Genomic DNA, 15,798 nt, shown 5'->3' on the forward strand with positions numbered 1-15,798 from the left:
ACTCACTACAACCATCAGTATTTAGAAATTATTTTCTAATAATTGCCATCAGTATGATTTGGAATAATAAGGTTGCAAAGGTCTTGAAAGAGCTCACTGGTTTTCTGATTGATTGTGCTATACTATGATATTTGATAGCTGCAATGCTTTGTGGAGAAGCCCACACAGTAATGCCTGAGAAAATGTGAGCCTTCTGTTTCTAAGGTAATATTCTACAATGTGTAAAATGGTGGGAATTTTTTTTGGCATGAATCAAATTAAAATTATTTGAAGTGTTGTCCATGTTTGTGCAGTTAGCTGGCCTCTGATATTGCTGATTTTACTATTTTTCTCTTTCACCAGCCTCACAGCATCTTTTGCTGTGGCTTCCTTCTTTTCAATAAGAGCCCATACTAGTTCTGTAAGCACAGTCTTCTCTTCTCACTCCTCTTTAGAGACTGCAGCTCCTTGCTCTGTAGCGCAGTTGACCCCAAACATCTTGCAGTCCTGTTCAAACTCTACTGAAATGTCTAGAAGGCTTCTGGAAAAAGAGGAGACCTCTGCATTCCCAGAAGATATTGCAAATCTCCTGGGAGCGTAACAAAGCTGCTCATAATTTCTTTGAAAAGAGGGAGTGGACAAAGAAGCTCAGGGGTTGGGAAATAGGGCATGGAGAGGGAAGAACCTGAAAAAAAGGGCGTGATTGTTGAAAGATGTTTCTGCCAGGTGCTTTGCGAACTACACTTCAATTTACTAGTGAAGAATAAATAATTTACCCAGTATTATTTATCATTTTAGCTACACGATGAAGAGCCTAAGCTACAGAGAATGCCTGTCAAATCAATCTTGGAGTTTGCCCATACCTGAATGTGAAGGTATACTATCAATCAGTGAACACATATGAGATTGTGCATAAAAATAAAATAGAACATCTTAAAGTGTATATTTGTTCTTACAACAGATTTTAACATCCAAAATTTTAGGCTGACTTTCTTTATGTATTATTTTGAAGATTAAAGCTGTTTTATGATACAGAGATCCAAATCCCCTTCATAAAAAATACAATTCAAGGGAACCTGTAATTTGGCTCATGTTGTCAGAATCAGGACCCGCTTCAAGTTTTCGTGGGCCCTAGGGGAAAGAGTCTCAGTGGGCCCCTTTAACACATACCACAATTCATGATGCACAGATATGGCAGAGAATTATCAGTATAGTACAATGCCAAAAATGTAAGTTACTTCTTACATTACATGAGTTTTATCAATAGCTCAGAAACTGGACAGTATAGTCCTACATACAGTATTATGGGCACAACATGGTGCTCCATAGAAAATAATAGGCCCCATGTAATGCTCTGTACAGTATAATGAGCCCCATATAATGCTCCAAACAGTTTAATGGACCCCATATAGTGCTCCATACGGTATTAGTGGACCCCATATAATGCTTCATGCAAAATAATGGGCACCATATAATGCTCCATGCAGTATAATGGACTCCACATAATGCTCCATACAGAATAATGGACCCCATATATTGCTCTATACTTAATGAGCCCCATGAAAGGCTCATTACACAGTGGGCCTCATATAATGCTCCATACAGAATAGGCCCCATATATTGCTCTATATATAATTGGCCCCATATAATGCTCCAGTATATGATGGCCTCATATGATGCTCTATATATAAAGAGCACAATATGATGCTCCAGTATTTGATGGGCCCCATAGGATGCTCCCTATACAATGGGCCCCATATGATGCTCCTTATGATGCTCCAGTATATGATGATCCAGTACTCCTCAGCATCACCGTCTTCCAGCACTCTGCACTGTGCTTGTTAAGATAGAGGATGCACAGTACTGATGTCATTGTGCCCACTGACCTGAAACGTCAGAGTCAGAAGATGCGGAAGACGCCGCAGCGCTGGAACCAGGAGAGGTAAGAATTGTAAGTACCAGGGCCCCTCACATGTAGCATGAATCCTGGACCTGCACCAGTGAAGAATGCAGCTTGTCCCCAAAAAATAAACCCTATGAAACTATTTACAGAAGAGTATAACATTTATTGGGCTTATAATGTGGCAAACCCCAGTAAAATACTTACATTTTTTTGTGAGAGTGATATATACTATATATAAACTATATATATATACTGTGTATATATATATATATATATATATATATATATATATATATATATACCGTATTTTTTGCTTTGTAAGATGCACTTTTTTCCCCCAAACTTGGGGGGAAAATGGGAGTGCGTCTTTGAAAGTGAGCATGCCTTACCGGTTGGGGTGTCCGGGTATCTCCGGGTGCCCGGCGGTTGCTGGCTGTTGCTGTGGGTGTCTCCAGTGCCCAGTGGTGCTGTGTGGGTGTCCGGCACTGCCCAGGGCTCTGCTGACATTTTGCGACAGGCCAGAGCCCCGGCACTTCTAGGATTCCACGTGCGCTGGTCTTCGAGAATATGGCCGCTGCCGGGGGCATGCGCTGATGGTGATCTCGGGATCAAGATCTCGAAAGATGAGATTTCAGCACTAAAAACATTTTGGAAAGATGCCAACAATTTTGTCCAGACCATTTTTGAGATTTTGTATCAAATTCTGTCCAATTTGCTGTTTTTCTCTGTGTTTTTTTGCTGTTGTTTCAATACACACACAGGAAGTAATCACGTGTATAACAAAAAGTGTAATTGCAATAATTTTCTGGGAAAAATCCTTTATTTTCTGTAACAATTTCAAGGGTGCCAACACTTTCGACTATGACTGTAGCTGATCGGCATGGATGTCGTGTGTCACACTTCCACGGATCAGATATTGATGGTCTATCCTAGAGATAGGTTGCACCATTATTTACCAAGAATGATTACTCTAGAACAATGAAAATGCATAACTGCCATAGAAAATAGGAAAAAAGCGCTATATAATGTACACATGAAATATTTATCTGCAAAAATTGCTATGAAAAAGGAAGGTACTTTGCGCATAAATTGGCAAATGTATGTGAGCCCAATTGCCACGTGAAGGCGTCTTTCGTAATTGGGTCCCTGTCCTGTTTTGTCACCTCTCCTGGGCAAAAAAGCCTGCAATGTATGGGTCAGGAGTGGACCAGCTAACTACTTAAAATCACCTGTGGCTATTGGGAGTGGGAGTGCACAGGTCCAACTTTTTCAACTTATTTGTTTTTTTGGTTGGCGCCTGTTCACACTAGCTTGGATTTGTTGGTCTTGCTCGCTATTTGTATTTATCCTAGAGATAGGTCATCAATTAAAATGTAGATGTTAGGGAATAAGTTAGATGTACCTCAAAATGCTACCAATGAAAAATACAACTCATCCCAAATAAAACAAGCCGTCATGCAACAACAAAAAATAAAAGTGACTTCACAGAATTTCACCAAATACAACGATTTTATGGAACAAGAATACGTTTTGACTTTTGGTATTTTACAACAGTATCAGACAGCTCTGACAAAGTGGGTGGAGCTTAGATGAGGCGGGGGCTGCCCAGTAAATACATAACAATTTATGCCACTTTAGTGATGTAAACTTCTACGGAAATATAACCAATTCTTTGACTGGAGTAATACCGTACTTCTGGCAGTGATGCATGGCATTTGAAAGATGCTCCTAACTCTTATTCCTTTGATGCCATACAAAACGCCAACCTTAAAGGATTGGATCCAATGACTCTGCAAAGCCAGCTGAACCCACACATGTTTGCTATCACTAATTAAGAATGTCATGCATTATTATATATTCCTATATTTTGTTTTACATATATTTAAATATATTTATTTGACTTATTCCAGTTCAAACATGTTTGGCCCCTGAATGGTCAAATAATGGGTGGATTGAGCCAGAAAAGCAACAATATTTTTACAATGATACTATATCATTTGGCTGTCATGAAGGATATAAGCTTATTGGCCAAGACATAATTACCTGCAACCATGATGGAAGATGGAATTATAAGGAACCAGAATGCAGAGGTAAATAACTGCTTGGGGATTATTTGCTTTGAGAAGAACTTTCATGATTTCACAAAATGGGTTCAGATAGATCTCACCCTTTGCTTTAAATATATGCACATCTCACTGGCGGACACAGACAGAAGAGGGCCCCAGTGCAAGAACATTATATGGGCCCTTTGCAGCCCAGTGGCTCTTCATAATCCACAATTCCACCTGAGAAGGTGTAAATGGGTACACTTCCCTTATCTCTTGGGCGCCTGCGTGGGAGCACAGACTGCACCAATGATATGTTCGCACTGGGGCATCTCCTACACAATGCCATCATAAATCCATGTAAACAGTAATTCCTCACACACATGTTAGATATGGAAAAGCGTTTATTTCATGTGCAAAAATTAAACATGTGCACAGACATGATGAGTGCAGGAATAGGTGACATAAAATGCTATTAACGTTTTGACCCTTCCTGGGTCTTGTTCATAATGTCACAGTGGAAAAAGAAAAACTACTCCGGAAATGTCACTATACTGTACATATATACACAATAACCCACACAATCATAGATCATGGATTAAAGGGGAACTATTCATACAAGGCCAGTCTGTGCATTAGCAACCCTCACTGCACCAGTTTGCACGGACGTCTGCATGAGCCCTAAAATAAGGAATAAATGAATAAAATTCAGTAATGAATGTGTTCCGCTAATAGAATCATATTGAAATAGTGAGAAATTAGAGATTCTTGTAAATCCAGTTACAGCATGGATGCCTATGCAACTACTTTTTTTCTGAACTAAAAATGAAGCAAATTGCATACAGCATTGACTTTTGGAATAAAAATTGTAAAGGATTTCTGTAATCATCAACACTATTTGAAAACTTGCATTTTTTTTATTGAAGATACATAAAAATAATACAAAAAAAATATTACAGGAGTTTTCTACTATTTTGTCTTAGATTGAGCAAACAGGAATAATATTTGCTGAAGATTGGAATGATAATTAATTGAACTAAATTTACAGAATGTTCACTTTTTTAAATATTGTCTTCAATTTTACCAAGTCCCATCTACAGGTTGCAGAAAGAAATTTACAGAAGTAATTGATCTTCAGGTTAATCTGGAGCATGACAATTTATACTGTGTGTTTTTTACTACTTTGTTCACCTTTGGTAATCTAGATGGTGAAATCCGCTGCAAATACTCAAATTTTGACATAGATTAGCTGTGAATAATCTGCAGCAGAAAATTTGAACTCACCCATGCCAATTCCAAAGTAAATTCTTAAATTGTTTGTTGTTGGATAAAGCTATTTACCTGCAGATGCAGGATTAATCTGCAAGTAACTCATTAGGTGCCAAATACTTTGAATGTAATATCTCTGCAATAGAAGAGTAAAATAAAAAAGTAAATACAAAAAAAACCCTCATTTTACTCCCCTCTGCAGCTACTATTACGTCCCCAGCTCAGAAGAGACATTTGGTGAAAGGTCCTTTTTAAGCTTTATTTTTCAGGGATATACCTTTCCTACTGAGAAATCAGCATTTGAATTGATATTAAAGAGGCTGGAGGACAATTGTAGCTCTAAAACCTCTGTCACTCCAGCTGAATTCTCCGTCCAGCGCCATCCTCTCCTGCTTGACTGACGGCTCTTTTGCCTGAAGTCATGCAGCGCAAATGCGGTCAGTCAAGTGGGAGGAGGCAGCGTTCGGTCAGGAATAGAACTGGAGTGACAGAGGCTTTATATCTTCAAGGTGTTCCTACATTCTGGACCCATAGGACACAGGAAAAAATACATATTTTTAAGAAATGAAATTTGCTAACAACATTTTATTCAGTTGGAATATAAAATAACTTCTACAATATGATTTCCATCATTTGTGATGCAAAGAGTGATGCGCGTTGCACATTTGTATTATAATTAATTAAATTGATTAAAATGATAGATAATAAGAATTCCTAAGTGTCCAGACTTTAGAGACACCCTGTACAAATAATTATTCAGCCTCGTTTGCATATCAATACAAAAGCTGATTTCTCAGTAACGGAGGAACGGACTGACCATGTAAAGATATTGCTTGACTTGTATTTGAAAGTGCTTTATGCACATTTATATTAGCTTGTGGGTGAAATCCTCCTGACAGGTTCCCTTTAAAGAGAACCTGTCACTATGAACTACTATAATGTGAGGATTTCTGAAGGGATTGGGAAACATACAATGTAAGGCTGGGGTCACACTTGGCGTAAGACAATACGCCACGTATTATACGTCCGTACTACGGCCGTAATACAGAGAAATGTTCCCAAAATATTGATCCGTAGGCAGGGTGTGTCAGCGTATTTTGCGCATGGCATCCTCCGTATGTAATCCGTATGGCATCCGTACTGCGAGATTTTCGCGCAGGCTTGCAAAACCGACATCTAATGGATTTATGTGCTCAAATGTTCATTAAAACATATATACAGTATATATATATATATATATATATATATATATATATATATATGTCATTGAGACACATATATATATATTCTGTATTTAGATGTCATTCAGCGCGATATCTGTGAACAGCCGGTAATTCAATTGCCGGCTTTTCATTTCTCCTTCCCAAACCCGACAGGATATGAGACATGGTTTACATACAGTAAACCATCTCATATCCCCAATTTTTTTGCATATTCCACACTACTAATGTTAGTAGTGTGTATGTGCAAAATTTCAGTGCTGTAGCTGCTAAAATAAAGGGTTAAATGGCGGAAAAAATTGGCGTGGGCTCCCGCGCAATTTTCTCCGCCAGAATGGTAAAGCCAGTGACTGAGGGCAGATATTAATAGCCTAGAGAGGGTCCATGGTTATTGGCCCCCCCTGGCTACAAACATCTGCCCCCAGCCACCCCAGAAAAGGCACATCTGGAAGATGCGCCTATTCTGGCACTTGGCCACTCTCTTCCCACTCCCTGTAGCGGTGGGATATGGGGTAATGAAGGGTTAATGCCACCTTGCTATTGTAAGGTGACATTAAGCCAGATTAATAATGGAGAGGCGTCAATTATGACACCTATCCATTATTAATCCAATTGTATGAAAGGGTTAAAAAAACACACACACACATGATTTAAAAAGTATTTTAATGAAATAAACACAGCGGTTGTTTTAATAATTTATTGCTCTCTCAATCCATCAGCAACACCCTCGCTTGGCAAAATAATAAACGCACAAGATACATACCCTCAGCTGAACCGTCACGTCCCACGAAGTAATCCATCTGAAGGGGTTAAAATATTTTACAGGCAGGAGCCCTGCAAATGCAGCTGTGCTCCGTGCCTGTAATCCCCGGCGAATGAATGAAATGTAGGTCATTGACCTACATTTCCTTCAGTCGCGGTGATGCGCCCCCTGGTGGATGTCCTCATATGACCTGGAGCGTGGGAAAAAGTTCCCAGGCTGCAGTTCATGAGAACATCCAGCAGGGGCGCATCACCGCAACTCAATGTAAGTACAGATACAGCTTTCCTTTCAGCACCCGGGGATTACAGGCACGAGCGAGTGGTTTATCGCAGCTCGTGCCTGTAATATTAGTTAACCCTTTCAGATGGATTACCTCGTTGGACGTGACAGATCATCGGAAGGTATGTATCTTGTGCGTTTATTATTTTTCCAAGCGAGGGTGTTGCTGATGGATTGAGAGAGCAATAAATTATTAAAACAACCGCTGTCTTTATTTCATTAAAATACTTTTAAATCATGTGTGTGTGTTTTTTTAACCCTTTCATACAATTGGATTAATAATGGATAGGTGTCATAATTGACGCCTCTCCATTATTAATCTGGCTTAATGTCACCTTACAATAGCAAGGTGGCATTAACCCTTCATTACCCCATATCCCACCGCTACAGGGAGTGGGAAGAGAGTGGCCAAGTGCCAGAATAGGCGCATCTTCCAGATGTGCCTTTTCTGGGGTGGCTGGGGGCAGATGTTTTTAGCCACGGGGGGGCCAATAACCATGGACCCTCTCCTGGCTATTAATATCTGCCCTCAGTCACTGGCTTTACCATTCTGGCGGAGAAAATTGCGCGGGAGCCCACGCCAATTTTTTCCGCCATTTAACCCTTTATTTTAGCAGGTACAGCGCTGAAATTTTGCACATACAACACTACTAACATTAGTAGTGTGGAATATGCAAAAAAAATGGGGATATGAGATGGTTTACTATATGTAAACCATGTCTCATATCCTGTCGGGTTTGTGCAGGAGAAATGAAAAGCCGGCAATTGAATTACCGGCTTTTCACTAACACCGCTGCATATTTCTCGCAAGTCACACTGCTGGTCCGTGTGGAATCCGTATTTTTCTCGCCCCCATAGACTTTCATTGGCGATTTTTTTGCGCAATACGCTGACAATCGCAGCATGCTGCGATTTTGTACGGCCATAGAAAGCCGTATAATACGGATCCGTAATATACGGCTGATAGGAGCAGCCCCATTGAGAATAATTGTGCCGTATGTAATGCGAGTTTTACGGACGTAGTTTCTGCGCTCTTACGTCCGTAAAACACGCATGTGTGACCCCGGCCTAATTCTTTTCACTGAAATAATTTTCACATTTTCGTGGTGACACATTTCCTTTAAATAATGAAGTCTGTCAGAAGTTAAGAAAAAAGTGAATTATAAAATATTTATTGAATAAGAAAACTGTTTTTTCACCAGGCATCTGTAAAGACCCACCTACCCTTGATTATGCTATATTGGATATTCAAAATAAACCCACAGCAATCTATGTTGTTGGCAATAAAGTACAGTACAAATGTAGATGTGGATATGTTCGGAATACTGTGAACAAACATTATAGTATAACTTGTTTGGAAAACTCTGAATGGTCAGATATACCCAAGGCGTTCTGTAATCGTAAGTATTCACATTTTTTGGTAGTTTGTAAAGAATGATAAAATGCATTTAAAAATTCATAGTCTGTCCAAGGCTCTGTCCTTCCAAGTTTGTGATACCCATTCATATTATATACAGAGAGAAAATCTCCCATATAACCTTGACAAATGCAACTGTACTAGATATCAGTATATTTTTCACTTATTGACTCTGATTGTAAAAAATAGAAAAAAAAGTGCACTGTTTTATGACATTCCATAATGTACCTTGGTTGAATCTATCTGTTGTTGGTGGGAATAAAAAGACTCTATGACATTGAAATTGCAACACCAAGAAGGAAAAATTGTGGAATTATGGAAATCACAAGATGAATAGACATGCTAATGATATTCAAATCATAGGAAAATGGAAACAAATTAATTAATTTAATGGAAACAAATTAATTAATTCAGTATTGAGTGTAATTGTCACATACACAAATACCTGCACTTGCACACCTTGGCTGTTATTAATAAGGTTATTTATGGTTGTCCGAGGAATTTTCTGCTACGCCGAATACAGTTGAGAACGCTAATCATCAAGATCTGCTGCTGACAGTTTTTTTTTTTGCAAATTGCCAACCAGTGACACCTCAGATGTGCTTGATGACAGACAAGTCCGGAGACGCTGCAGCCCATACTATAATAATAATTATCTTTACTTTTATATAGCGCTAACATATTCCGCAGCGCTTTACATTTTGCACACATTATTGTCGCTCACAATCTAAATTCCCTATCAGTATGTCTTTGGAATGTGGGAGGAAACCAGAGTACCCGGAGGAAACCCTCGCAAACACGGAGAGAACATACAAACTCTTTGCAGATGTTGTCCTTAGTGGGGCTTGAACCCAGGAATCCAGCACTGCAAGGCTGCTGTGCTAACCACTGAGCCACCGTGCTGCCCTGCTGTACTTTCATGTTTAGGTCACACAGGCTGCTCATAGTAGTATGAGCAACATGCATCCTCTGCTGTTGTGATGAAAAATGGCTTCAGGGACACTTTCGAGAAATGTCCGCACCATTTGTTCCATTACTGAAATCAAAGTAACGCCGAGCTATTTGTACCTGAAATGAAGACTAGAGGGGTCCGGCTACCATACATTAGGCCACCACACACTAAAATCCCTGAAGAAGGCACAGCATGGCATTCCCTCCTCAAAGTCTCTTCTTTGCTCTCAAAGAGTATCAAGGAGCAGAGCAAGATGGCAATGGAGGTTGTATGGAGATTTATCCCCTTCAGTGATGAATCCTACTTTTGTCTTGGACATAATGATAGCCAAAGATTGGTCTGGAGACCACTTTGGCAATGGCATGGAAAAATTTGTTACCATTTTTTCATCATTTGCATATAATTAACATGTTTATTGATCCTGTGATTTTCGTAATCCCACTACTTTTCGGTCTTGATGTTGCAATTTTAATGTTAATTGGTGTAGTTCATATACTAACAAATTACCGTAGGTTTATCTGCAAAATGTACAAAGTTTCTGCTGTTTGCAATTAACCAAAAAAGAGCAATTTAAATAGCTCAACACAACTGATATAATAATTGTTTTATAAAAATACAATACAAAATGCCACTTTAAATAACTACTTCAGTCTTAGAATATTCAATACTTTGAATAAAGCTCTCCATAAGAGCAATTATTTATGTTTATGTAGTGTTTTACCATAAATTCAATGACTATTGAAGCTTACTTCTGAACTTCCCACAAGATGGGATTCAGGCATATGCACTGAACTGTTCAATGACAGTAATGATCCAGACAGAGTTACCGTGTGCTCTGTTTTACATCATGTATACGTTTTTTGAAGATGGACAGCAAGACATAGTAGACTACTGTACATCTAGCTGCCAGCCTCAACTAGTCAAATATGCCCGAAAATGATGTATGACAAAGCCCATTGTGAGTCTGTCTGCTGCATCAATACCTTCAATAGCCCTTTAATACATGTGGCTGATTCAAGTACACCTGAAGCCATTAATCAGTGGCTTCATTAATTGCATCATGTGTGTTTGGAAAAAAATACATAAAATATCTGGACTAGCTAGAAACTTGTTCCCTGTGATGTTTGATTGCATATCAGAAATATGGTTGAGGCAAGAGAGTGAGCTAAGATATTTAGAGAATAGATCACTGCCTTGCACACTAAAAAGTAAAGGATACAAAAATATACAAGCATTTTTCAATATTCAGATACAGTTGAAAGCATAATCCAGAAGTTCAAAGTTAATGGAACACTGGCAACGCTATCTTGACCCAGCAGAAAAAGGAACCTATTCTGGAGGAGGGAAGTATCCAAAAGACCCTGAAGTGATTGCAAAAGACCTGCATCAAAAGTTGATGGCAGCAGGAACTGAGGTCTCTGCACAGCAAAGCACATATTAAATGTGGAAGGTCTCCATACTCAAACTCCAAAATGTACACCTCATCTCACCTAAAAGAAAAGTCAGCTCCAATATTTTCAAAACTAGAGATGAATGGATCACACATAATTCAAACTCACCTATTTTTGCCTGGAATTTTTTTTTTTAAAAGTTATTCTCCACGAATATTATGTCCCATATTATGTTGTGGGGTCTCCACAAACCCCAGAGCACAATAAATGTAGTATGTACAAAATAATAAAATCCTTATCCTCACTGCTCACCTCTCCAGCCCATCCGCTCATCATTCTCACTTATCCAGTCCTCATTGCATCTTTAGATCACCGGCGCTCATGTTGAATTCCCCTCTGGGCTTGGACTTATGTGTTTTAAGAGGCCCAAGAGAATTCTGTGCAAATGCATGCCGAGTGTAATGGTGTCATGGCATGTGCCATGACTTGGTGCACACATGCACATAACCCACTTGGTCCTAATCAAAAATGAATTCCCCAGTCTTGTGTGAGTAGAATTCAATTCCATTCAAATTTATTCACTCATCTCTACCTAAAACCTTATAAATAAGTCACAAGGTTTTGGAATATTGTTCTGTGGAGCAGTGAAACAATACCAAAACTAATTTAGCCTATGGATCAATTGAGTGTCTTAAAGTGTAAGAATGAAGCATACATTGAAATGGAAACCTTCTTTACAGTCATGCATGATGGCGGCTTAATGATGCATTGCGTCCCTTTGCTTCCTGCACTGAAAACTTGCAGTGTGTGGAGGGAAAGATGAATTTAATCAAGTCATCAAAGCCTGAGTGAAAATATCATATCATGCAGCTGGAGGGTAGGTTGGCGGCTCTCAAGAGAGCTCTCTGGAGAGACCTGAAATGGCTGTCCACCAACATTCACCATCCAATCTGATGGAACTGGGCAGGATCTGCAAGGAAGAATGGCAGAGGGTCCCCAAATCCAGCTGTCAAAAACTTTTTGCATCATTCCCAAGAAGACTCATGGCTGTATTAGCTCAAAACTGTGCAACTACTCAATACTGAGAAAAGGGTCTGATTACTTATGACCATGTGGTATTCCAGTTTTTCTTTTTTAATAAATTTGCGAAAATTTCTACATTTCTGTTTTTTTTCAGTCAAGATGGGGTGCAGAGTAGAGTGTACATTAACCCCTTCACCCCCAAGGGTGGTTTGCACGTTAATGACCAGGCCAATTTTTACAATTCTGACCACTGTCCCTTCATGAGGTTATAACTCTGGAACGCTTCAACGGATCTTGGCGATTCTGACATTGTTTTCTCGTGACATATTGTACTTCATGATAGTGGTAAAATTTCTTCGATATAACTTGCGTTTATTTGTTAAAAAAACATATTTGGCGAAAATTTTGAAAATTTCGCAATTTTCCAACTTTGAATTTTTATGCCCTTAAATCACAGACATATGTCACGCAAAATACTTAATAAGTAACATTTCCCACATGTCTACTTTACATCAGCACAATTTTGGAACCAAATTTTTTTTTGTTATTGAGTTATAAGGGTTAAAAATTGACCAGTGATTTCTCATTTTTACAACACCATTTTTTTTCAGGGACCACATCTCATTTGAAGTCATTTTGAGGGGTCTATATGACAGAAAATACCCAAGTGTGACACCATTCTAAAAACTGCACCCCTCAAGGTGCTCAAAACCACATTCAAGAAATGTATTAACCCTTCAGGTGTTTCACAGGAATTTTTGGAATGTTTGAAAAAAAGTTAAATGTTCATTTTTATTTACACAAAATTTATTTCAGCTCCAATTTGTTTTATTTTACCAAGGGTAACAGGAGAAAATGGACCCCAAAATTTGTTGTACAATTTGTCCTGAATACGCTGATACCCCATATGTGGGGGTAAACCACTGTTTGGGTGCATGGCAGAGCTCGGAAGGAAAGGAGCGCCATTTGACTTTTCAATGCAAAATTGACTGGAATTGACATGGGACGCCATGTTGCGTTTGGAGAGCCCCTGATGTGCCTAAACATTGAAACCCCCCACAACTGACACCATTTTGGAAAGTAGACCCCCTAAGGAACTTATCTAGACGTGTGGTGAGCACTTTGACCCAACAAGTGCTTCACAGAAGTTTATAATGCAGAGCCGTAAAAAAAAAAATCATATTTTTTCACAAAAATGATCTTTTCGCCCCCATTTTTTTATTTTCCCAAGGGTAAGAGAAGAAATTAGACCACAAACGTTGTTGTGCAATTTGTCCTGAGTACAACGATACCCCATATGTGGGTGTAAACCATTGTTTGGGCGCAGGGCAGAGCTCGGAAGGGAAGGAGCGCCATTTGACTTTTCAATGCAAAATTGACTGGAATTGAGATGGGACGCCATGTTGCGTTTGGAGAGCCCCTGATGTGCCTAAACATTGAAACCCCCCACAAGTGACACCATTTTGGAAAGTAGACCCCTTAAGGAACTTATCTAGATGTGTGTTGAGCACTTTGACCCAACAAGTGCTTCACAGAAGTTTATAATGCAGAGCCGTAAAAATAAAAAATCATATTTTTTTACAAAAATGATCTTTTCGCCCCCATTTTTTATTTTCCCAAGGGTAAGAAAAGAAATTAGACCACAAAAGTTGTTGTGCAATTTGTCCTGAGTACGACGATACCCCATATGTGGGGGTAAACCACTGTTTCGGCGCATAGCAGAGCTCGGAAGGGAAGGAGCGCTATTTTACTTTTCAATGCAAAATTGACTGGAATTAAGATGGGACGCCATGTTGCGTTTGGAGAGCCCCTGATGTGCCTAAACATTAAAAAACCCCACAAGTGACACCATTTTGGAAAGTAGACCCCCTAAGGAACTTATCTAGATGTGTTTTGAGAGCATTGAACCCCCAAGTGTTTCACTACAGTTTATAAAGCAGAGCCCTGAAAATAAAAATTCCTCTTTTTTTCACAGAAATGATTTTTTAGCCCCCAGCTTTGTATTTTTACAAGGGTAACATAATAAATTGGACCACAAAAGTTGTTTTCCAATTTGTCCTGAGTACGCTGATACCCCATATGTGGGGGGGAACCACTGTTTGGGCGCATGACAGAGCTCGGAAGGGAAGGAGCGCCATTTGGAATGCAGACTTAAATGGATTGGTCTGCAGGCGTCACGTTGCATTTGCAGAGCCCCTGATGTACCCAAACAGTAGAACCCCCCCCACAAGTGACCCCAAATTGGAAACTAGACCTCACAAGGAACTTATCTAGATGTGTTGTGAGAACTTTGAACCCCAAGTGTTTCACTACAGTTTATAACGCAGAGCCGTGAAAATAAAAAATCCTCTTTTTTTCACAGAAATGATTTTTTAGCCCCCAGCTTTGTATTTTTACAAGGGTAACAGGATAAATTGGACCCCAAAAGTTGTTGTCCAACTTGTCCTGTGTACGCTGATACCCCATATGTGGGGGTAAATCACTGTTTGGGCGCATGGCAGTGCTTGGAAGGGAAGGAGCGCCGTTTGGAATGCAGACTTAGATGGATTGGTCTGCAGGCGTCACATTGCATTTGCAGAGCCCCTGATGTACCTAAACAGTAGAAACCCCCCACAAGTGACCCATATTGGAAATTAGACCCCCCAAGGAACTTATCTAGATGTGTTGTGAAAACTTTGAACCCCCAATTGTTTCACTACAGTTTACAACGCAGAACCGTGAAAATAAAAAATCCTTTTTTTCCCACAAAACATATTTTTTAGCCCCCAGTTTTGTATTTTCCCAAGGGTAACAGGAGAAATTGGACCCCAAAAGATGTTGTCCAATTTGACCTGAGTACGCCGTTACCCCATATGTTGGGGTAAACCCCTGTTTGGGTACACGGGAGAGCTCTGAAGTGAAGGAGCACTGTTTTACTTTTTCAACGCAGAATTGTCTGGAATTGAGATCGGATGCCATGTCCCGTTTGGAGAGCCCCTGATGTGCCTAAACAGTGGAAACCCCCCAATTATAACTGAAACCCTAATCCAAACACACCCCTTACCCTAATCCCAACGGTAACCCTAACCACACCCCTAACCCTGACACACCCCTAACCCTAATCCCAACCCTATTCCCAACCGTAAATGTAATCCAAACCCTAACCCTAACTTTAGCCCCAACCCTAACTGTAGCCTTAACCCTAGCCCTAACCCTAGCCCTAACCCTAGCAATAACCCTAACCCTAGCAATAACCCTAGCCCTAACCCTAGCCCTAACCCTAGCAATAACCCTAGCCCTAACCCTAGCCCTAACCCTAGCAATAAACCTAGCAATAACCCTAGCCCTAACCCTAGCAATAACCCTAGCCCTAACCCTAGCCCTAACCCTAGCAATAACCCTAGCCCTAACCCTAGCAATAACCCTAGCCCTAACCCTAACCCTAGCCGTAACCCTAGCCCTAACACTAACCCTAACCCTAGCCCTAACCCTAACCCTAATGGGAAAATGGAAATAAATAATTTTTTTTTATTTTTTTATTTTTCCCTAAGGGGGTGATGAAGGGGGGTTTGATTTAC

The 15,798-nt window shown here is 39.8% G+C and overlaps 1 protein-coding gene across 1 annotated transcript in view; it reads left to right on the top strand.

The window, feature by feature from the left end:
• The window catches only part of LOC143815679 (complement receptor type 1-like), a 184,092-nt gene that overhangs the window by 143,166 nt on the left and 25,128 nt on the right, over nt 1-15,798 (top strand). The window contains exons 17-19 of the mRNA XM_077295191.1: nt 778-854; nt 3,793-3,972; nt 8,661-8,858. Coding sequence (XP_077151306.1) covers nt 778-854; nt 3,793-3,972; nt 8,661-8,858 — 455 coding nt within the window. The remainder of the gene's footprint in view (nt 1-777; nt 855-3,792; nt 3,973-8,660; nt 8,859-15,798) is intronic.

This window comes from Ranitomeya variabilis, chromosome 3 (genome assembly GCF_051348905.1).
Source record: "Ranitomeya variabilis isolate aRanVar5 chromosome 3, aRanVar5.hap1, whole genome shotgun sequence".
NCBI lineage: Eukaryota > Metazoa > Chordata > Amphibia > Anura > Dendrobatidae > Ranitomeya > Ranitomeya variabilis.